Source organism: Stegodyphus dumicola, chromosome 2, assembly GCF_044657685.1.
Source record: "Stegodyphus dumicola isolate Sdum_Otavi_A_Nest chromosome 2, ASM4465768v1".
Lineage (NCBI taxonomy): Eukaryota > Metazoa > Arthropoda > Arachnida > Araneae > Eresidae > Stegodyphus > Stegodyphus dumicola.
In genome coordinates this window covers 170,375,564-170,401,005 of record NC_140769.1, presented here as the reverse complement: position 1 = coordinate 170,401,005, position 25,442 = coordinate 170,375,564, and the positions used below count along the sequence as shown (strand labels likewise).

The 25,442-nt window shown below is 36.8% G+C and overlaps 1 protein-coding gene across 7 annotated transcripts in view; it reads right to left on the bottom strand.

The window, feature by feature from the left end:
• pnut (septin 7-like protein pnut) overlaps window positions 1-25,442 on the bottom strand; it is a 198,347-nt gene that overhangs the window by 67,573 nt on the left and 105,332 nt on the right. For all 7 annotated transcript variants that reach the window (XR_015039653.1, XM_085811442.1, XM_085811435.1 and 4 more), the window contains exons 4-5: window positions 10,655-10,755; window positions 190-324 (exon numbers count right to left, since the gene is read on the bottom strand). Coding sequence is in view for 6 of the 7 variants with exons in the window: in XM_085811442.1 (XP_085667568.1) it covers window positions 190-324; window positions 10,655-10,755 (236 nt within the window). In the remaining variant the exon portion in view is untranslated. The remainder of the gene's footprint in view (window positions 1-189; window positions 325-10,654; window positions 10,756-25,442) is intronic.

The following is a 25,442-nucleotide window of genomic DNA, read 5'->3' as shown; positions in this document are numbered from 1 at the left end:
CAAAATTCTTTGCTTTTATAACAGTACTCTATAAAATTTATAAACATATTAGTCAAAAGGAATTTTAAATTTTCTGTAAAAGCTTAAGAAGAAAAGGAAAAAAATATATATATATATAGTTTTGGCATATGTAAACCCTTCCCTCCTATACACAGAAAGGCTACTTACGATATCAGAATAGATATTTACCCATGACCAGAAGGTGCAATAAAATATAAGCAGCAATGTACCCTTCCATCTGGTATTGTTGTTCTGTGAACTCTAGACTCTGCATTCAAATATTCATCATATTTATCTTCAATGTAATCAGATATAGGCTGCCAACTAAAAATTTATCAAAATAATACATTAGAAACAAAAAGGAATAAATTTTAAAAAGAATCTAAAAAATTAAGCAGTTGTGCTTTTTACACATGTAACTATATCCTACACAGCATGACACACTTGCTCATCTGTTCCCCCTTTTCTTTCTTAAATCCAAGACTAAATAATGAGAAAATCATTTACCTCAAGAGTCCACATACAGTACATGAGCTTATGAATTATGATCTTACAATTAACATTCATATTTAAGTCCAACTTACAGTAAGACTTAGTTATATTTAATTAGATGATTTAGGTAACAACAGGGTTTAGAATTGTGGTATATAAAAGAATTAAACTGTGGTAAAATTTTGCATGAATTGTAAACTTATAGACCCCAAGAACACACAATTAAGACTTAAAAAAAAAAAAAAAAAAAAAAAAAAAAAAAAAAATTCCAAGAACCAATTTCCTGAATTTTGAGAGCCAGTATATATTTTATACTGTAGGGCATTTTTTTCCTCCATGCAGTCGCCAATTGTTAATTTTTGTTGCATACTTTTGATATGTGTCCTACTGTAATGGGTGCTTGAATATAGTAATGTTAAATCTGAAGTCAAAAAGTTCTAAAATTTCTCCAGAAATTAAAAATTTTAGAAATAAAATTTATGTTTTTAGGCACTTGGATGATGCAATAGAATTGAACATATTTATGTAAAACATGTGTAAAAAGCTTTTGAAAGTTATTTGAATTCAAATAACTTCTTTAAATTTTGCTAACATATAGTTAGTAAATATAACACTGCATGAACCATATCAGGCTCTAAATGAACTAGTGTAATATTACAAGGAAATGTAACTCAGCTGAAAAATAAAAAGTTAAAAAACGAAACATTATATGTCAGCTGAGAAATTAAAGTTATATTTTTCAAATTATTATATTTTATGTTTTAAATACATAAAAAGCATGTGTTTCCTGCTTGATACCAAGACCTCCCTTTCCGCCGCACACTTTAGATTATCAGGCACCATAAGGTGTGTGTGTGTGTGATTATGGCAAAGCCTCGAGGGCTATCTGCCTATGGGGAGGGATGCCTTCGTGGAGTACTTTCTTAGGGAAACTGGCTCGTATACACGTTACACATGGGGAAAACCATGAAAACGCCCATGCAGCCAGCCCGTTTGCGGGATCCAAACCTCAGATTGAACTACCAGTGTTCAGAGACTTTACCATTCGGCCACTGGTGGGCCGCGGGCACCACAAGGGCCCCTTTTTAATTTTTTGTAAGTTGTAATATAGCATTTTGTTCAGGAAGAAAAGCCATTAAAAAATTTTTATTACTTGATACAACTCAGTGAGTGAGTGAGTGATTATGGCGCAAAAACCAAAGATGATTATAGCGCGCCAAACACAAGATGGGATGATTACAATTGATGACATTAAAATTCAATAAATTAAAACAAGTAGACTGTATCAAATCCAGAGGATGAAGTCATATAAACACAAGTTAAAAGCACACATTAAAATTCAAGACACAGTCTTCAAAACAAATTACATTTGGCAATAAAAGCCAGTCTCTTTTAAATAATAAAATAAATTACAATTGACCTCTCTTCCGATTAAACAGTCGAGAGGTAAGTCACAGCCATTAAAACATTTCTGACGAAGATTATTAAAATATGGACACTCAATTAAAATATGACGGACAGATAGACAAACATTACAATTTGAACAAACAGGCTCATTCTCAGCTTTTAAAAGGTAAGCTATGTGTCACTCTAGTGTGACCAATTCTGAGGCGAGTCAAAAGAACTTCCTCCTTATGATTTTTGGTAGATTCTCAATGCTCAATTCTAGGTTTTATTTGTCTTAACTTGTTTTGAAGCTGAACAACCCAAATTTGCTGCCATTTTTTTCGGACCTTGATGACACAGCAGATATCTCTAAAAGGGATAAGGCGACTAGACAGTTCAACAGTAGATTTGGCTGCGATATCTTCAAGCTCATTTCCCTTTATTCCAGCATGTCCAGGAACCCAGCAGTACAGGACTTCATATCCTCGAATCGTTAAGTTTATATGAATTTTGAGAACATCCACTACCACAGGATTCTGAGTGTTGGGAAAAGCTTCCAAAGATTTTAGAGCACTATACGAGTCTGTATAAACTATGAACTTTTTGTGGCAGAGCTTCGAGATGTACAAAAGACCATAATATATTGCAGTTAATTCAGATGTTAGGACTGAGAAAGCATGGTGCAGGTATCTGCTCTCCATGTAATCTTCAAAAACAAATGCCATCCCGACATGATCTTTTGACTTTGATCCATCTGTATACATCGGATAATAACTGCTATATTTGTGCCTGTGTTCAGCGAAGAGTTGTCTGTAAACGATCTCGTAAGTGCTTGCCTTCACGTGATGTTTGAAAACATCAAGAAGCTGAATCCGTGAATTTTCCCAAGGTGGAATTTCGAAATTCTGTACTGCTTGGGGGCGCATACCAGAGAGGGAATGTTCCTCAATGACAGGGCGAACTTTTAAAGGAAAGGTAGGAACGCAGGATGGACGCGTTTCAAATAAAACGTTACACGCATCATCGAGTAAGCACAGCTTATTGGGATATTCCGGTTGCGATAGAATATTAAAATATAGCAAAAGGGACAATTGCTCACGCCTCAGATAAAGTGATGGTTCGTTAGCATCAACATAAAAGCTCTGGACAGGAGAAGTCCTGAAAGCTCCTGAACAAATCCGCAGAGCTCGATGGTGAACAGGATCTAGTTTTAACAATACTGATGGCCGAGCGGATCCATAAACAACTGAGCCATAGTCCAGTTTAGAGTGGACGAGTGCTCTGTAAATGCGAAGCATGGAGCAACGCTCTGCACCCCAGGAGGTGTTCGCCAACACTTTTAAAATATTTAGTGTTTTTAGACACTTCTTTCTCAGGTTTAAAACATGAGAAAGAAAGGTCAATTTTCGGTCGAACGTCACTCCTAAAAATTTTACTTTGGGCGTAACTGGAATAATTGTACCATTCAGATATAACTCAGGTTCAGGATGGAGACCACGCTTCTTACAAAAGTGCATGCACACAGTTTTCTGTTTCGAAAATGTAAATCCCTGTTTGTTTGACCATTCTTCGATCTTATTCAGAGCCATCTGCCATTGCCTCTGTACGTATCTCACGTCTGCCCCTCGACAGCTAATCTGCAGATCATCAACATATAGAGATCCTAAGATGGTGGGAGGAAGTTCTTTTAGTACAGAGTTAATTTTTAAACTAAACAGGGTTACACTGAGCACACAGCCTTGAGGCACACCCTCTTCCTGTTCAAAAACATCTGACAGAACAGAGCCCATTCTTACTTGAAAAGTTCTAGTGTTCAAGAAATTTTGAAAGAAAATTGGTAGGTTGCCGCGCAAGCCACTCTCATGAAGATCGCAAAGTATACCGTATCTCCATGCCTTATCATAAGCTTTTTTTAATGTCGAAGAATATCGAGACAAGGTGGCTTCTTCTTACAAAAGCTTTTTGAATAGATGTCTCTAAGAGGAGCATGTTATCTACACTTGTTCTTCCCTTTCGAAAACCGCTCTGATAAGACGATATAATATCATTCTTTTCCAAGAAGTAGACTAGGCGGCTGTTTATCATCTTTTCAAACAGTTTCCATACACAACTTGTAAGGGCAATTGGCCGATAGTTCGATGTATTCCTTGGATCTTTCCCTGGCTTAGCAATAGGAATTACAACAGCTCTCCTAGATGCACTGGGAAAAATACGCTCCTTCGACACTCTATTGTAAAGAGTGAGGAGGGCAGTCAGTGACTTATAGGACACATGTTTTAGCATTTCATAATTCACGCCATCAAGACCCGGAGAAGACCTATGTGTCTGCAATAAAGCTCTCTTTAATTCCAGCATAGTAAATTATTGTAAGGCTCAGATTTGGACGAGTTGAATGCAATGGGATTTATTTCAGAGTGCTGCTTGATAGAGAGAAATGCAGGTGAATAGTTTCTGCTGGAAGAAACGGCAGCAAATGTCTCACCGATAGTATTCGCAATTTCTTCTATGGAGCTAATCACTTGGCCATCTTTTTCCAAAAGGGAAAGTGAGTGGTCTTTATATATTCTGCATGCTTTTCAAACTCTTTCCCAAACCCGCTTACTAGGCGTAGAGGATGTAATTGACGACACATAGGAAATCCAAGAATTCCTTTGGCTCTGCCTCCTTACTTTTCGTGTGTTTGCTTTGGCTCTTTTAAATGCAATGAGGTTTCGCAGAGTAGGATATCTACGAAAAATACCCCATGCTTTTTTTCTGTTTTTTCAGTGCTTCATGACAATCGCGATTCCACCACGGTTTCGAATATTTCAGTATTTTTCCTGATGTTCTAGGAATGGAAAGCATAGCTGCCTCAATAATAGTATTTGTAACAGCTTCAACAGCATCATCGATATGCGCATCTTCTACCATTTCATCTGTGAGCTCTGCAATGGAAGAGAAGAGTTCCCAGTCTGCCCTATTGAGTATGAATCGAGGGGATCTCGACATGGGGTTTGCTCCTCCTCGTGCAAGAGATATAAAAATGGGATAGTGATTGCTGTTGTAAAGATCATTTCCCACACTAAAAGTGCAAAATGGCAGCAGAGATGGTGAACAGATGGCAAGGTCGAGAGTGTGGAATGTCCTTGAAGGCTCATGGAAGTAAGTATTCTGCCCATTATTCAGGAGACAAAGGCTATGATCTTCGATCATCTGCTCAATTTGTCTTCCACGGCAATTTGTAACTTTACTACCCCAGAGCGGACTATGGCCGTTAAAATCTCCTATCATTATGAAAGGCTCAGGCAGCTGCTCTAAAAGATCATTTAAATCTTGCTGATCAATGTGCTCATTAGGAGGCAAATAAAGAGAAACTACTGAAACTACAATATGAAAGTTTACTTGTACAGCGACAACTTGGAGAGAAGTCGTCAAAGGAAAGGAACTTGAGGGATAGTCCAGTGAGGTGAGGAGACATACACCTCCACTGGCACGCTCACCTGCAAGGTTATCCTTCCTGAGGAGAGAAAATCTCTGAAGTTTTGCATGTTGATCTGGTTTCAGATTTGTCTCTTGTATTGCGAAGCACACAGGATGATAAGTATTGATCATAGCTTTGATGTCAAGGAAATTTCGGTGGAAACCGCGACAGTTCCATGAGACGAGGGTGGCCATTATGTTTGATGTTTGTTCTTTCTGTGTTCCTTTTTAGTTTTGCGCAGAAGCAGATGTTCAGGAATTTCCAATCCATCATCCACTTCCATACTGTCTGAATCTAGAGATTCAGAATTCAAACAATCTACAGAACTATTGCTGCGGCTTCTTCTTTTTGTTACTATTTTTGGAGGCACAGTTTTGCGTTTGCTCGGGATAGCTATTTCTTTATTTTGTACGATATGTGTTGTATTTTCTTTTTTCTTGTTTGCAGGTTGCTGTGTTTTATTTGGTTGAGTCTGTGTACTTATGGAAGTCTAGGTGGCTATAGTGCGTGTTGATTTAACGGCGCTGGCGTATGATTTGTTTGACTGAGGCTGGGTGCTTTGAACTTGTCTCCTGGCTTCGGCATATGAAATGTTCCTAGAAACTTTTATGGTCTGAACTTCCTTTTCAGATTTCCATTTTGGACAAGAGCGAGAAAATGCTGGGTGATCACCCTTGCAGTTAACACACAATGGTGCAGTGGTGCAATTCTCACTATCGTGGCCAACCAACGAGGATCTGGCGCACGTAAGGGTGCCACGACAGGATGTCTTAGAGTGACCAAACCGCTGGCATTGGAAGCATCGCATTGGGTTTGGAATATATGGTCTTATGGGACAGTTAAGATACCCAGCCTTTATATTCTTCGGCAGATCAGGTGATTTGAAGGTCAGGATCACGTGTTTCGTGTCAATCAACTGGCCTTCCTTTCGCATCTTGATCCGCCTAGCACCACAGACATTTTGGTCAGCTAACTCGGAGACGAACTCTTCTTCTGAAACACACAGAAGGTCGATCTCCGAGATCACGCCTCTACAGGTATTAAGTGTTTTGTGTGCTGACACTGTTATAGCTACTTGTCCAAGTTTGGTTTGATGTAAAAGTGAAGCAGACTCGGTGGCCGAAAGGGTATCAATGAGCAAGTCTCCAGAACTTTATGTTCCTTGGCTCACCTACGCAGGAATGAATGCATTTGCTGACCAGGAAAGGAGACATCTTTTGCAATTCTCCAGAGGCACTGGAAACAACAACAAAGCGCGGACAATCAGCAGATTCTTTGGCATTTGCATTGGTACGGATCTTCTTTGTAATGGATTTGTCACTAACTTCAATATCTTTGGTATTTTCATCAGCACAGATCTTCTTGTTAATAGATTTGTCGACAATTTCTATATCTTTGTTGGTATCATTTGACTCGGGTTTTTTTAAAATAAAAAGGGAAGCCATGATTGAAAAATAGTATAAGACCCACCACGGAGCCCAACAAGGGAACACAGATTCCTGTGTTAGGGCTAGCCGGACCTATACGCAAACTGAAGCCCCACAGTCGGCTTTCCCGAAAGCAGGTACTCCCGAGAGCTTGACCCCAAGCCACTGACACAAGGACTAGTGACCACGATTGACACCCGTGAGGACGACTAAGGTGCCTTCCATTTAGCTGAAGCAGAGGCCAAAGTAGTGTGTTGGGGACAGTACCTCGCCCCTCAACTACCAGGACCCTCCTTTCAGCGACACGGGTCTCCATGCACGGCAAACACGTGGGCAGTTTTCTCGCCACTCGAAAACTAGAGATAAGGGCTGCTCCAGTCTCTCGTGACGAGCCCCAAACTCCGTAGAGAGAAACCACAAGGGAGAAGGGAAGGGAAAAAGTTCCAGCCAAGAGGAGAGGAGACGGAAAAGAGGATAGATCACTGGGGCTCCAGGATCGTGACACCCGTCTCACCAAGAAGATGATCCCCTGAAGGGCTAGGGTACCTCGGGATCGCCACACCCGTACTCACAAAAGTGAGCTCCCTGAGGGTCTTGATACAACTCAAAGCTCTCATTTCAATTTTGAGCTTCAGGGGCTTCCTATGGGGGCTTTTTAAATTTTTCAATCAGTAAGGTAGTAATATATAACTTTCCTCAAGAATATATCTACAAAAAATGTAAAGTATAAGCCCATCTCAAAGCCCCGCTTGGGGGGGGATTGTCAGACAGAACCAGTGGATATTTTCCTTCCAAAGACAAATATTTTGCATCTAAAGCTGGCCTTAGGAAATAGTTTCCCCTCTTTAACCAACTGTAAAGGTTTATTTTGAAGACCACCTCGTTACCTAAGGAAAAATTTCTCGTGTTCCTTATTCTCTCACCATTTCTCGTGTTCCTTATTCTCTCACCTGAAACTGAAATTAACAATCTCCAAAAGCATGCTTTCAAATCAGCATATTTTCCATTCACTACGAAGCAAAACCCTAAAGTGCATGTCTAATTTCCATATTTGTGAGTGAGCTTCCCTTTTGTGTGACCTTGTTATTGAGTTTATATCTGGCAAACACCATCCCAAGGGTATGTGCAAGGTCACATTACTGTCAAGGATTATGTGACAATTTTGGCTGATACCATCCATCCCATGGTACAAATTTTGTTCCCGAATGGTAATGCCATATTCCAAGACGACATCACTCAGCTCACATCAGCCAGGATTGGTTTTCTGAGCATTAAGATGAACTTTCACTATTACCATGGCCACCTCTGTCACCAGATATCAATATTATTACGCCTTTATAGACTATTTTGGGGAGAAATATATGTGAGCACTAACCGTCCCATCATCATTAACTTAACTTGTCAATATTTTACAGACAAAATGATACAAGATTCCCTCGCAAAGCATACAAGACCTCTATTTATCCATTCCGAGAAGACTGCAGGCTGTTTTGAATGACAACGCTTTTCCCACAGGATATTAGTCACATGTTTTTATTTCGTTGCTTAAATATTTTTGCCCAACCCCTTTACATTCCCACATTACTCTTCCACTTCTACCATGTTCTACAGTTGAAATTAGGGCCAGATTTTGAAATTTTTTTTGGATCTCATTCAACGGATGATCATCATAACCAAAAATATTAACTTCATTCAGCACACACAACAATACTCTAGTATTTTTAATTCTTATTTCATATAGCTTTTAAGAAAATCCTGAATTTTTTTTACTTGAATAGAGGTTGAAATTTTCTTTCTTTCCCTAATACAGAATTTTTTCCCCTTCATTTGATTTCTGTATTGATCTAATTTTACCATTTGTTAACAATCAAATGGTAATACCAAATCACAATGTTAACAGTTTCTGAACATACTCCACATCATTCAATAAAGTTTTCTTGCAATTTAAGGAGTACTCATTTCTTATTATTTTAATAATTTTTGAAATTTTATTGTATTTTGAAGGACCGTTTTCATGGTACGCCAAGTCTTCTTTCATTTTTAACTCTACCATGCTTTAAATAATTATTTTTATATTAAAGCTTCTGGATGATTAATAATTTCAACAATTTTTTTAACATTTCTATTTTCCTAGTTGCAAATTAGGAACTAATTTAAAATTCTGTATTTCACTTATTTATGATTTTGTATTCAAAGATGCTTTCTTGAATCAGCCATAATAACAATACATACTTTTTGATTATGCTACTTTGAAATGTTTCTTTTTATTATTATTTATAATCAGATTAGCTGCGAGTCACAAAGATAACCATACACAAGCTTATTACCAATTCAGAAAGTTGCCAATGAACTGGTGAATTGGATTGGGGGGGGCAGATAATCAGAAAGTACCAATAAAACTTTGATTAACACATATTCTCAGAAATTTTAGTGAGAAATACATGGAAAGAGTCAATTTAGATGCTATGTTCTGCTTCAATGGAAATATTAAACTTAATATATAGTTTCTCTTTTACAACTAAATAAACGATGCAGTATGACTAACAGTCCCATGCCTTTCATAAATTAAAGACTAAAACTGAATGTTACATATTATGTTTACTGAACGCAATCTATCACATCTACATGCCAAAGGTAATTAAGTGTGTTCATTCACAAGAGTATACATGTATAAATAATATTTTTAAAATGAATTTCTGCATATGAAGCTCTATGTGGCAACCATAACTCTGGATTAGATAAACAATACCTACCTTCTCTGTGGATTACCACCAAACTCCTCAAATGTAATTCATTATTTTCTATTAGTCTTAATACAAGTTAACAAATAAAAATTTTTGTAATCCACTTGTAACATTTCTCAAGTGAATAAATCCAAAAAGACTTTGTAACCTAAATATTTAGTGACAGTTTTCAAAAATAAATGATGCGATTTTAGGTCTTGAGAAATAAATGATCCATTTCAGTACACCATGCACATTATTCAGTCCCTTCTTGCATGCCAAAACCTAAACATTGCACACATTTACTATGGCAATACTCACACTTGGTCATTTCAGATAAGGCGATTAATAATATGTTATCTCATAGCTAACAAGTAAACCCAGTTAGCCAACTACAAGTATTCTTGTATATGGCAGTGAATGTGTTATTATGCAATCTCTTTTTTATTAAACAGACAAATTTTTGCCAAGCATCAACCTCTCTGCAATCATTAACACACAGCATAAGGCACAAGCTCTAAATCTCATTATTTTTTTTTTTTTCATGCAAATCAAAAACAAAGATAGGGCACTTCCAATTCTTGGATCCATACCTGAATACCACCACAAAAATTAGAATATTCTAAAAAAAAAAAAAAAAAAAAAAAAAAAAAAAAAACATTCACACGCTAAAAAAGGGGTAAAATTAATTTGTTGTGTTGTTATTGTTGTGACTTATCTTACTTGTCTGACAGTAACATAAGAACAAGCCCCCGAAATTCATCATGGCAAGGAGTGAAAGACTGCGTGTGTCGCTGGCAATAGCCTTGAGCATAATATAGGTGACAGTGCAACTTTGCTCAGTTCCGTCCCCAATTTTAATGGACAGTAACCCCAGTAACCATGGGGAAAGAGATATGAAGATCTGCTGCCCCTCTTCTCCTATCAACAACCTCTCAAGAGGATTTTCAGCTTGCCACATAATTAGAGTCCTCATGCACAGAGAGTTCACATACATTTATGAACATCCACATACATTTATGAATTAGAGTCCACATACATTTATGAACATCCATGCCTTCGTCGTGATTCGATCCCGGGGCTCGAAGTCAGCATAGCTAACCACTATCCCAGTTGGGTGACAAATGATTTTTTATACATTAAAAGAAAAACAAACTTTCATTTACCACTGAGAGTTATCTACAGCATCACCAAAGCCTGGAGTATCCACCACAGTAAGGATTAAATTGACACCATTTTCTTTTAAAAGTACTTTAGATGTCTCAACCTATAAAAAATACACAACAATATTCAAAAACTATTTATAATAAATAAAAAATTTATATTAAAATTATAAACATGGTAATAATAAAATAGTGCTTCATATCTTAAGTTTGTTTTCATCTGACATAAATTAATAAACAAATATCAAGCATGGTTGATAAAGGATATACAGTACGAAGTCCGAGATCCAGACTCATCGGGACTTTGGCAATTCCACATTTGGGACTTTTTTGGATATTAAATCCATCTGTTTAAAACCAGTAAGATGGCATGTAGAAATTATAAAATTAAAAATATGAAATCATGATTTATGAAGCATTTTTGATCTAAAGGGTATCAAATTTACAAAAAAAAAAAAAAAACTAATATAAATTTATTTACTTTATTAAACATTTCTTTCAATATAAGTTGTTTAAATTGCTCTTTTTGTGCTAATACTTTCTCTTTAATTTGGTAGACAGACATAATTTCTTGTTCAGTTACCAAGTTCCACTGTTCAAGTTCTGTAATTGCTCTGTCGAGAATTCCAATTAACTTGTTAATTGAAATGTTTTCGTTTTCAATAACCTCTTTATCACTTTCTTCACTATCGGTAATCAATTAATTGGAAAATTTCACCTTTGGTTTGCGATATCCAAAAACCTTCAAATTCGTCGTTATTATCTTCATCATCCTCACCATGAAATATGGTCGCTGCCAAGCAATTTTAAAAATACCTGGAGACACATCCTCCCATGATCTTGCAATGCTCCACAAAGCAGATTTTATGCTAAAATATTTTAAGAATTCTTCAATAGTCTTGCCATTTCAAGAAATTGAACATGGATTTTAAAAATTCTACTTTATATTTGCATTTTCAGTGCATACACTATTCCGATATCCATAGGCTGAATGCTGAATGCTATTTGGAGGAAAGAATAATACGGCTAACTTATCATTCACTAAAATTTTAAGTGAAGTATGAGCTGAACAGTTGTCTATGATCAGGATAATTTTTGCATCATCAGGTAAACCAACTGAATTCAAATGTTGCCAAGCCTTGGGTACGAAATGATTTTCAAACCAATCATTCGTTAACGCTTGTGTCATCCAAGCTCTTTTATTTGCAGGATAAATAGTGGGGAAAATCTTTACTCCTTTAAATGCTCAAGGTTGTGTATTTTTTGCGATTTTGAAAAGTTACACTTGTGTTTATACAAGTGGTTAATGAATTCATCTGAAAATAGTTCAGTATTAGCTGAAGCATTTTCACATGAAATTTTTAATTGTCTTATACCACGGCGATTTTTAAATTTGGTTAACCAGCCTGTACTATATTTTTAAGTTCATTTCCTTGTGAAATATTTTAGCATGAACTATTAGCACTGGACTAGTCAGTGGCATGCCCTCCCTGCCACACTATCTGCCCCATTCAGTCATCACTTTTTCATGATCTTCACTTTTAGCATAATAAATAATTTTTCTATTATTCATTGAGAGTGGAATGTCGGAATTCACATGAAATTAACTTTCCAATGCCATACTCCTTGCATAATTTTGAGACGGATATACCTTTATCTATTTTTTTCAGCAATTCCACTTTTTAAAAAAGGAAAGGTAGGCACACCGGATGGAAGTGTTTCAAATAAAGTGTTACACACATTATCATGTAAGCACAGCTTATTAGGATATTCAGGTTGCGATAGAATATTAAAATATAGCAAAAGGGACAATTGCTCACGCCTCAGATAAAGTGATGGTTCGTTAACATCAACATAAAAGCTCTGGACAGGAGAAGTCCTGAAAGCTCCTGAACAAATCCGCAGAGCTCGATGGTGAACAGGATCTAGTTTTAACAAAACTGATGACCGAGCGGATCCATAAACAACTGAGCCATAGCCCAGTTTAGAGTGGACGAGCGCTCTGTAAATGGGAAGCATGGAGCTATGCTCTGCACCCCAGGAGGTGTTCGCAACACTTTTAAAATATTTAGTGTTTTTAAACACTTCTTTCTCAGGTTTAAAACATGAGAAAGGAAGGTCAATTTTCGGTCGTACATCACTCCTAACAATTTTACCTCAGGCGCAACTGGAATAATTGTACCATTCAGATATAACTCAGGTTCATGATGGAGACCTCGCTTCCTGCAAAAGTGAACGCACACAATTTTTTGTTTCGAGAAAGTAAATCCCTGTTTGTCAAACCATTCTTGGATCTTATTCAGAGCCATCTGCAATTGCCTCTCTACGTATCTCATGTCTGCCCCTCGACAGCTAATCTGTAGATCATCAACATATAGAGATCCCAAGATGGTGGGAGGAAGTTCTTTTAAAACAGAGTTTATTTTTAAACTGAAAAGGGTTACACTAAGCACACACCCTTGAGGCACACCCTCTTCCTGTTCAAAAACGTCAGACAAAACAGAACCAATCCTTACTTGAAAAGTTCTAGTATTCAAGAAATTCTGAATGAAAATTGGTAGATTGCCGCAAAAGCCACTCTCATCAAGATTCCGAATTATACCGTATCTCCATCCCTTATCATAAGCTTCCTCAATGTCAAAGAATATTGAGACAAAGTGACTTCTTCTGACAAAAGCTTTTCGAATAGATGTCTCTAAAAGGAGCATATTATGTACGGTCATTCTCCAATTTCGAAAACCACTTTGATAAGGCGATATAATATTATTCTTTTCCAAGAAGTAGACTAGGCGGCTGTTTATCATCTTTTCAAACAGTTTCCATACACAACTTGTAAGGGCAATTGGCCAATCGTTCGAGGGATTCCTTGGGTCTTTCCCTGGCTTAAAAATAAGAATCACAACAGCTCTCCACCATGCACTGGGAAAAGTACACTCCTTCCACACCCTATTGTAAAGAGTGAACAGGGCAGTCAGTGACTTATAGGACAGATGGTTCAGCATTTCATAATACCCGCCATTCAGATTCAAGACTTATGAGTCTGTATCAAAGCTCTTAGCACAGTAAAGTCTTTCTTATAAGGCTCAAAGTTGGAAGAGTTGAAAGTGATGGGATTTCTCTCAGAGCGCTGCTTGATAGAAAGAAATGCAGGTGAGTCATTTCTGCTGGAAGAAACAGCAGCAAATGTCTCACCAACAGTATTCGCAATTTCTTCTATGGAGCTAATCACTCGCCCATCTTTTTCCAGAAAGGAAAGTGAGTGGTCTTTATATATTCTGCATGCTTTTTTAACTCTTTCCCAAACCCATTTACTAGGCATAAGAGGATGTTATTGATGACACACATGAAATCCAGGAATCCCTTTGGCTCTGCTTCTTACTTTTCGTGCATTTGCTTTGGCTTTTTTAAATGCTACGAGGTTTTGCAAATTAGGATATCTATGAAAAATTCCCTATGCTTTCTTCTGTTTTTTCCGTGCTTCATGACAGTCACAGTTCCACCATGGCTTCATATATTTTAGTATTTTTCCCGATGTTCTAGGAATGGAAAGCATAGCTGCCTGAATAATAGTATTAGTAACAGCTTTAACAGCATTATCGACATGCACATCTTCTACCATTTCATCTGTCAGCTCTGCAATGGAAGAGAAGAGTTACCAGTCTGCCCTATCGAGTATGAACTGAGGGGATCTGGACATGGGGTTTGCTCCTCTTCGTGCAAGAGATATAAAAATGGGATAGTGATCGCTGTTGTAAAGATCGTTTCTCACACTAAAAGTGCAAAATGGAAACAGAGATGGTGAACAGATGGCAAGGTGGAGAGCATGGAATGTTCTTGAAGGCTCACGGAAGTAAGTATCCTGCCCATTATTCAGGAGACAAAGGCCAAGAGATATAAAAATGGGATAGTGATTGCTGTTGTAAAGATCGTTTCCCACACTAAAAGTGCAAAATGGAAACAGAGATGGTGAACAGATGGCAAGGTCGAGAGCACGGAATGTACTTGAAGGATCATAGAAGTAAGGATCCTGCCCATTATTCAGGAGACAAAGGCTATGATCTTCAATCATCTGCTCAATTTGTCTTCCTTAGCATTTTGTATCTTTACTACCCCAGAGCAGACTATGGCCGTTAAAATCTCCTATTATGATAAAGGGCTCAGGCAGCTGCTCTAAGACCATTTAAATCTTGTTGATCAATGTGCTCATTTGGAGGCAAATACAGAGAAACAAATGAAACAACAATATAAAAATTTGTTTGAGTAGCGACAACTTAAAGGGATGTCATTAAAGAAAGCACATTTGATGGAAAATCCAGTGAGGTGAGGAGACCTACACCTCCACTGGCACGCTCACCTGCAAGGTTATCTTTCCTGGTGAAAGAAAACCTCCGACGTTTTGCATGTTGTTCTGGTTTCAGATTTGTTTCCTGTATTGCTAAGCACACAGGATGATACACATTTATTATAGCTTTGATGTCAAGCAAATTTCGGTGGAAACTGTGACAGTTCCATGAGACGAAGGTGGCCATTATGATTGGTTTTTGTTCTTTCTGTGCTGTTGTTTTGTTTTTCGTGGAAGTAGATGCCTGGGAACTTCTGGACCCTCTTCTATTTCCATACTGTCTGAATCCGCAGATTCAGAAATCATTTCATCAAGAGAGCTATTGCTGGGACTTCTATTTTAATTTAATATTTCTTGTGTGGCAGTTTTGGGTTTACTTTGAATAACTGTTTCTTTATTTTGTACTAAATGATTTGAATTTTCTTTTTTCTTGGTGGATGTAATCGGTTGAGTTTTATTTCGTAGAATCTGCGTATTTATTGATGTTTGGGTGGATACTGTACGAGATGATTTAACAGCACTTGTATATGATTTATTTGGTTAAAGCTGCGTGCGTTGGACTAATCTTCTGGCTTCGGCATATGAGATGTTCCTGGTAACTTTTGCAGTCTGCACTTCTTTTTCGGATTTCCATTTTGGGCACAGGCGTGAAAATGCTGGGTGCTCACCCTTGCAATTTATACACAAAGGCACAGCGGTACAATTTTCAGAATCGTGGCCAATCTGTGAGCATCGGGCGCATATGAGGCTGCCACAATAAGACGTCTTAGAATGGCCAAAATGCTGGCATTGGCAGCATCGCATAGGGTTTGGAATACAAGGTCTTACAGGACAACTTAAGTATCCCGCCTTAATATTCTTAGGCAGATCAGGCATGTTGAAAGTCAGGATCACGTGTTTTGTATCAATCAACTTTCCTTCTTTACGCATCTTGATCCGCCTAACACCGCAGACATTTTGGTCAGACAGCTTGGATGCGATCTCTTCTTCAGAAGCATAGCAAAGGAGGTAGAATTCCGAGATTACACCACGACAATAATTCAGTGTCTTATGTGCTGTTACTGTGACATTGGCTTGTCCAAGTTTGGTTATTTGAATTAATGATCAGACCGAGTTGTCGAAATTGTATCAATAAGCAAGTCACCAGAACAGAGAAGCTTTATATTTCTCGGCTGACCAATACAAGACTGGATGTATTTATTTATTACGAAAGGAGACATCTTATGCAGCTCGCCAGAAGGACTAGAGATAACAAGGAAACGGGGACTATTGTTAGGATTATTCGTATTTGTATCTGTATGTACTTTTTTTAGGAGATTTTTCAGAGCTAGTGCTTTGACCAACTTGACTAACTTCGAAGTCTTTAATTAGAAAAATTTGAGAGTTGGCCATATTGAAGACAGAAAAAATTCGGGTCCGACGGCCCCACCCACCACGAAGCCCAAAAAGGGAACACAGATTCCTTTGTTATGCAAACTGAAGACCCACAGTCGGCTTTCCCGAAAGCTGGTACTCCCGAGAGCTTATCCCCAAGCCACTGACACAAGGACTAGTGACCAGCCGATTGACACCCGTGAGGACGACTAAGATGCCTCCCATTTAGCTGAAGTGGAGACCAAAGCTATCTGTTGGGGACAGTACCTCGCCCTTCAACTACCAGGACCCTCCTTTCCAGCGACACAGGTCTCCACGCACGGCAAACACGTGGGCAGTTTTCTCGCCACTTCAAAACTTGAGACAAGGGCTGCTCCAGTTTCTTGTGACGAGCCCCAACCTCTGAAGAGAAAAACCACAAGGGAGAATGGAAGGAAAAAAATATCAGGTCATAGGAGAGGAGACGTAAAAGAGGATAGATCACTGGGGTTCCAGGATTGTGACACCCATCTTACCAAGAAGATGATCCCCTGAAGGGCTAGGGTACCTCGAGATTGCCACACCCGTACTCACAAGAGTGAGCCCCTGAGGGAATAAGCTGGATCAAATCAGAAAGTTAAGGAACAGTGCAATCTGCTGGAATCAGTAAAATATAATTTTAGCCTAGCTTAATAGTAACTGCTATACATTATTGGTTATTATCATGAGATTGGCGATGAAAGACAAGTTCTTCAGTGAAATTTTGTTTGCTTCTATCTATTGCTCACTGGGACCATTACGCCTGAATTCTATTAGTTTAGTTATTTATTTTACTTATGTCTTATTTTTTGCACATGCTTAAGCCTTAATCTGAGTCCTGAATAAATAAATTCTCCCATATCATATACTTTAGGTTTATCAAGGACCGGCGCTATATATCTTACTGCCTGATGCAGTTTCTGCAGGTCCTAATTTCTGCTACCTAAGTGCCAAAATTTTTGTTGCCCCTAATTTTTGATCCCAGTGCTTTCCCTAAGTTCTAAAAATTGTTCATTTCTTAATTTTGTTGCTTGGTGCTTCTCTAAAAAAAAAAAAAAAATAAATAAAAATAAAAATAAAAAAAGAGTTTGTCTTCCCTTAATTCTGCCACCCGGTGGAGCCATACAAGCTCTTGCACTAGTTCTGGGTTTATGTGAATAACAAATCAGTTATTCTTAATTCAAAATCAGTTAACCCGGTGGAGCCATACAAGCTCTTGCACTAGTTCTGGGTTTATGTGAATAACAAATCAGTTATTCTTAATTCAAAATCAGTTATTCTTAATTCAGGCCTAAATGTAATCTTTGCACTCCTGCCTTCAGGGGGGTTATAAATTTGGAGGTCTGGCCCTCCAAGTTGGGGGTTGAACACAAGGCCAATCCCCTTACCTCATAAAAAGTTCTAATTCAGAAATCTCAAAAGGAATCTTCCAGACTGACACATTCCCAATGACCTGGCTTGAAATCAGATCTGAGATTTGGGACATGGAACATAAGAGTTTTATACAAAGACAGAAGTTTGAAAATGCTTACTGATTTTTTTATCGAGTATAAATTAAACATCCAAGAAATCAGATAGACTGGTAATGGACTGATTGATAGACATAACTACAGTGTTAATTGCAGCTGCCATGATAAAATACATCAGTTTGGAATTGGTTTTATTGTTGGTAAATAAACTGGAGATAGAAACATCGAATTTAAGCCAGTGGATGAGAGGATTTGTAGACTACGTATCAATGGTAAGACACATAATATCTCACTTATCTGTGCTCATGCCCCACTCAGGATAAGGGGGATGAGGAACATGACACATTTTATGACCTTCTTGATAAGACTCATAGTGAATGTTGTTCAAATGATATAAAACTTATATTGGGTGATTTTTAATGTGAAGATCGGTCATAATAAAGACTTAAGTGTGTTTGTGGGAAACCACAGTCTACACAGACTTCTGAACTTTGCCATCTCTTCTAATATGATGACTGGGAGTACAGTATTCAAACATAAAAATATACATAAAGTCACTTGGAAATCTCCAGATGGAAAAATTCAAAATCAAACAGATCACGTACTGATACACTTAAGACACAGAAGTAGTCTTCTAGATGTATGCTTTGCCATCTCTGCTAATATGATGACTGTGAGTACAGTATTGAAACATAAAAATATACACTGGTTATCATAAATTAAGGAAAAATCACAAAAATACTGATAACTAACTCCCTTAAAAATAAGGCAAACCATGTAAAATTTTAATATGTTACCAAGTAAGAGTAGCTGAGTAAAACTGCAATGTGCAAATTACCGACGCTGCACTCGGAATACGTAATCTGCGAGGAGCATAAAAGTCCATGTTTGAGAGCAAGCCCACATATTTCACTGTGATAGTGGCATCAGAAATCTGAGATAGCCAATTCGTCCAATGACCTCAAAGCATCGTTTGCCCGCAGAACTACGATGGAGAGCCATTGGGAGACTAGAGGCAGGACAAAGTCAAACAGAAGTGGCCAGATGGCTAAATGTGAGTCTTTCTGTGGTTCACAGACTTTGGAGGCAATTTCAAACCACAGACTCGGCATCTAGGTGGTTTAGCCAAGGACGGCCAACTGCTACGACGAGCGCGGATGACCGATATTTGACAACTGTACGTAGAAGGCTTCACGAAGGTGGTTTGTATGCGAGACGATCAGCCATTTGATGCCTGATCAATGGAGGGCTGTTCTCTTTACGGATGAGTCCAGGTTTACTCTAGAAAGCGATAGTAGGCATCATTTGATATCGAGAGAAACTGGACCCCGTTATCGTCCATCAAACATCCGTGGAAGAGATGCATACGGGAAGAGGCAGTGCCTATGTTTGGGATGGCATCTCTTCAGGTGGATGCACAGACCTCCATGTCTTTCCAAGGGGAACTGTGAATGCTCAGGTTTATAGAGATGACATCTTTGATGCTTATGTGTGCCCATATGCCGGGCAATAGGTGATGCTTTCCTGTTACAGGACGACAAAGCAAGACCACACATGGCTCGCATCGTAGATGATTACCTTCAACAGGAAGCAATTATGTGCATGGAGTGGCCAGCTCGATCCACGGACTTGAATCCTATCAAGCACGTTTGGGATGCTTTAGGGAGACGTCTAGCTGCTCTCAATCTGCCCACTCAGACCCTTGCCATGCTTGCAACTGCTTTGCAAGAGCAATGGCTCTCGCTTCCTATGGAACAGATAGACTGCATAATTGAAAGCATCACACATTGCTGTATGTGCTGTATTGCTTCTAGAGGTGATCATATTCCACATTGAAGGTACTTTTCCTATAGTAAACTGACACCTTTTATTTGTTCATTTTATACATGTGCTAATTTCTATACTACCAAATTTTTTTGGTAATTTCTTTTTATGTTATTTGATACCTTACTATGTGTTGTATACGGTGTGTAAGTTTCATAAAATTCTACATGTAACTTTTCAGTAATCGTGATTTTTGTGATTTTTGCTTAATTTATGATAACCAGTGTACATAAAGTCACTTGGAGATCTCCAGATGGAAAAACTCAAAATCAAACAGATCACATACTGATAGACCTAAGACACAGAAGTAGTCTTATAGATGTGCGCACATTCAGAGGCGCAAATGTGGATTCTGACCACTTTCTAATATTTTGAAACTTTGTTATAAGATCAACAGATCTTACAATAATTTACAATAAAAGGAGAGATAAAAAATCTAAAAAGCTTGATATATCACTGGGCGATCAAAACGAGCTGTGGTGGAGGCATTTGTCTCACTTGAAAATGCAGCAAGAATGTTGGGCCTAATCATTAACTCTTTTGCGACGGCGCACTTTTGTTCAAGACGCTCGTGCGGGACGGAAGACACTCAAAGGCAGTCACCATAAAGGGGGGGTTTTCCATCGCTAAGCCTAATTTTATAAAAAAAAAAAAAAAAAAAGAAAAGAAAAAAAAAAATCAGAGGGGGAAAAAAGTTTCACTTCTGGCATTGTAATTTTCGCTATTATTTTAGATTATTACTTGAGCTCTTACATATGTTAAAATGAGCATTTAATAACCTTTTTTTCTTTATTTTACATGAAAATATATTTAAAAAATTTCTTATCTTGTAAAATAATTTTCAGAAGCGCTATTCAAATTATTCCAAAGTTTAAATTGATAAAATCCATCAATAAAGTTTAAAATTAATAAAACAATAGAATAAATACCATTTACAGTAAGAAGTAACAAAATTTTAAATGAAAACTGAGTGTGATAAATCTCGAAGCACGGAGAAGTATCACTTTCTAACTCTTTAGAAAATGAATCATCACTCTCAGTGTTGTAAATGGTTCATTAACCATACGAGTGTATTCTTCCCTTGAAAAATAATGCTTCCAGGCCATAATAGCCTAGAGGTGAGACTTTCCGAAATGAAAAGAGAAGATCCCGAAATATGTCTGAAGGCAATGCAAAACGTAATAGAGATTCCACGTATTAACCCTAAAAGACCGTACATAGTAGAGGAAAAAAATAGAATAAAAAAAGGAATTGGATATAAATCAGACACCCCAATGTTTATATTAGATTAGCACCCCCTGATTTAAAGAGCTCATCTCTGTTTATGTTTTCCCTCCCCCCTCGCAACAGTTGATGAGTAAAATACCAAAGTCAGGCAGAATTCAAGGTCAGGAACATAAAACTGTATTCATTTCAAAATTAATGGACATAGGATGCTGTCTAGTGGTCTTCAGAGAAACGTTCCAGCTTAAAATGCATATATGCATCACCCGTCCTCTGAATGCAATCTCTAGTGATGCGTGGATGGGATGCCCGAATGAAAGACACGTTCGTAGGGAATGCGTATATGGGATGCCTGTCCTGAAAGGGTTAATGAAGACAAAACTAAATTTATGATTGCATATAATAAAACTGTTGATTTATTCCCTCTGAAGATAAACAGTTATATCTTTGAAACCGTACAACAATTTAAAAACTGGGCACATTGATCACAAGTTCCAATGATATAAAAATTAAAATAAAAAATAGAATATTAATGGCTAATAGATGTTACTATGGCCTTAAAAAACATCTTAAATCCAAACTAATCGACATAAAAACTAAATGAAATTTATATAAAACTTTAATATGGCCTGTTACCCTTTGCGGAAGTGAATGTTGTAGAGAAAGACCTGATGTCAACTTTTGAAAGAAAAATCCTAAGAAAGATCTTTGGACTGGTACGACAAAATGGCATGTGGAAGATATTCTATAATCATGAACTATATGGGAAATATAGGAAATATGCTGAAACTGATATTGTGAGAATCGTAAAGCCATCTCATATCAGATGGCTGGGCCATGTGTTTAGATATGAAGATTCATTTCCATTCAAAAAGATAACGTTTCAAGAACGACGGAGTAGGACGAAAAGGAAGACTACCCACAAGATAGATGTCAAGGAAGATTTGGGGTTAATTGGAGTTAACCAAGGGAAGGCTTTTGCACCGAATGAAAACTTGGAGAGACAGCCTTGGTCGGTAACAGATTGTGGAGTTTATGAAGAAGAAGAAATGTAATCTTTTGGCCTCTGGGTATCATTAACAAAATCTATTTTTAGAATACGAAGAGAAATTTTTGTTAAATTTTTTTCTCGTCAACATTTCTTCGTGCATTTAACTTAAATCTGTAATCATTGCCAAGCTTAATGTCAACATAAAAGGTTACCAGACTCTTTGCTATTAAGTTATTAATATAAAAAAATTGATTGGGCATCGCTGCATGAATCAGTACTCAAAATGTCATCTGTTGATAAACATGTGGTGATGAAAGCAAAATATAATAAATAATGATTTGCTAGGTTGGCATCAGGGATACAAAATATTAGTAAATGTAAAATAAACGACATTTCTATATAGAATGTTTCAGTTTGAGATGTATGTCAAGCAGATATGCAGCTATGGAGCCAAATTATTGATCACACAAATTTATTATTATTGTTGTTATGGTTTTTGTATTGATTTAATTAGTTTGCTATTTTTAACAGAATTGTAATTAAATTGTTTCATTTCCTAGTGCAATGCTGCGCACGACTTATATGAAGAGAAAGCTACAGCAGAAAAATTAAAAATAGAGAAGCAAGCGCATTTAATAAATAGATGTCTCGAAATTGCAAGCTTTTGCTTTTCGGGAAAAATCCAGAAAATACCAGAATGTGCTCGTGCATGATTTAAAAAGCTTATGAAAGGAGGAAAACTTCTCAATTCAGTAGTTGTTTTATGAGTTTGCTTAAAACTGCTTTTGGTTACTGTAGCGAATTTGCAGAGAAATCAGATTAGCTTTCTCTATTTTTGTTGTTGTTGAATATGCTGAATGTTTTTAGTAGTTTAAAAGATAACTACTGTGAGATATTCAGATATTGTGCGAATACATAAATAAATTTAAGGATTTTTTGATGATAATAAATTTTATTAATTTTTCATCAGACTTGTGCATTCAATTCATAACAAATAATGCACGCAACATTATTGTTTAATTATTTAAATTATTGTTTCTTTAATAACGAGGTATTTATTTAGTGCTGAAGTGAAATTAAAAATTGGGACTCTCTACATGTTTTATTATAGGTGCAAAAAAAAAAATCAAATGCACATGCAAAGCATACAAAAAAAAAAAAGGTTGTTGTCCGGATTTTAGATCATTCCGGATATTGGATGCCCTAATCTTGGACTTTGTACTGTATTTAAAAATCTCACTTTTAAAACCTCATTTAACTCCCCCTTTTAAGCAGTAAAATCCCTGCCTACCTCCTAACCCATTAAATTCTTTTTTAAACTAAGTTTACTTTTTCAGCTTTTAGTAACATTTTTTCAATTCAGAAATTTTATTTCCCCTAGCATCAAAAACAATGGAAGAATGTTGTCCAAATAACAAATGGCTGCATATTTACATAAATTATTCTAAGTGTTTAAGGCCAGTGGTGGTATTTTCAGCTCTTCTTTTTCTTCCCTCATTTATCTCTTGATTTTCAAAACACAGCCTATATTGATGAAGTTGAGGCTGGCTGCCTTAACCCTTTCTAGACGGAGGTCCCATATACGCATTCCCTAAGAACATCTCTTACAGCTGGGCGTCCCATCCACGCATCGCTAGAGATTGCATTAAGAGGACAGGTGATGCGTATGCGCATTTTAAGCTGGAACGTTTTTCTGAAGGCCACTAGATGGCATCCTAGGTCCATTACTTTTGAAATGAACACAGTTTTAAGTTCCTGACCTTGAGTTTGATATATTCTGCTTGACTTTGGTATTTTACTCATCAGCTCTTGCAAGGGTGGGGGGGGAGGGAAAACATAAACAAAGGTGAGCTCTTTAAATCGCTGCGCACTAATGAAAACATTCGCGTGTCTGATTTATATCCAATTCTTTTTTTTAATTCTATTTTTTCCTTTACTATATACGGTCTTTTAGGGTTAGTATGTGGAGTATTGTTACGTTTTGCATTGCCCTTCAGATATATTTCCGTTTCTGCTCCTTTTATTTCGGAAAGCCTCATCTTCAGTCTATTATAGCGGAAAGGCGCTATTTATCAGAGGAAGAATACCCTCGTATGGTCAATGAACCATTTATTAATGCGAATGAGAGTGATGATTCATTTTCTAAAGAGTTAGAAAGTGATACTTTTTCTAAGAGAAAGTGATACTGCTCCGTACTTCGAGATTTACCAGTCTTCATTTTTAATTTTGTTACTTCTTACTGTAAATAGTCTTTATTGTGTTGTTTTATTAATTTAAAACTTTATTGATGGATTTTATCAATTTAAACTTTGGAATAATTTGAATAGCGCTTTTGAAAATTATTTTACAAGATAAGCAATTTTTTAAATATATTTTCATGTAAAATAAAGAAAAAAAGGTTATTAAATGCTCATTTTAACATATGTAAGAGCTCAAGTAATAATCTAAAATAATAGCGAAAATTACAATGCCAGAAGTGAAACTTTTTTCCCCCTCTGATTTTTTTTTTTTTTCTTTTTCTTTTTTTTTTTTTTTATAAAATTAGGCTTAGCGATGGAAAACCCCCTCCTTTATGGTGACCGCCTTTGAGTGTCTTCCGTCCCGCACGAGCGTCTTAAACAAAGGTGCGCCGTCGTGAAAAGGTTAAAGTGCAATTAAAGTAAACGAGCTTCACGCTTAAATGCCAATTAATACTTGATTCCGAAAAGAGAAATGCTCTATCGCGGCTATCATCTTATTGTGCATACCTCGGAAAGAGGCAACAGATGATCTCACAAAGAAAGATACCAAATTAACACAAATTTTCAACAAAATAACCTTTCAAACAACTTTTTGATCACTGACAAGACAAAAAGTTCCTTTATTTGTAATAAAAGTCAACAGCAAGTATTTTGATGATTTACCAGATTCTTGAAATAATGTAGTAGCTGTGCTTCAACTTAGCAGTAGGACATGACTGCTTGGCTGCCCACTTAAAAAAATATATTAATTTTCAATACTCTTGAGTATCCTCTCTGCAATTCTCACTTTATAGATGACTCTTTCTCAGTCTTATTTCAATACTGAGTTCTCTGTTTAAAGATTATTGTGATACTCAAGATCACATGAGATTTTGTTCACAATATTTTAAATTTTTGTAGTTTCAATTCTAGCGCTCCTGTTGATTCTATGTATATATGTATGATTCTATGTATATATGCTCCTGTTGATTCTATGTATATATATATATGTATGTTGATTCTATGTATACTATACACTGCATTTTATTTGCATTTTACTGACTAAAGAAGAGTCTTTAAAGCTGCAATGGAATTTTTTTTTAATGTAGCATCTTTTCTCTTCTAATAAATCTAACATCTAATAAACTCTTTGTACCATACTCATTCTCTGCACTTAGCATAATCTTGTGTGTGTACCACATGCCAAACTTTTAGAAAACAACACACAAAATATTTTTGTATAGAAATAAATCATTTTATGGCTTTTCAAAATATCTGCAATTAAAACCAATATAATTTTTCATTTAAACAAACTAAATTTTGTTTGCAA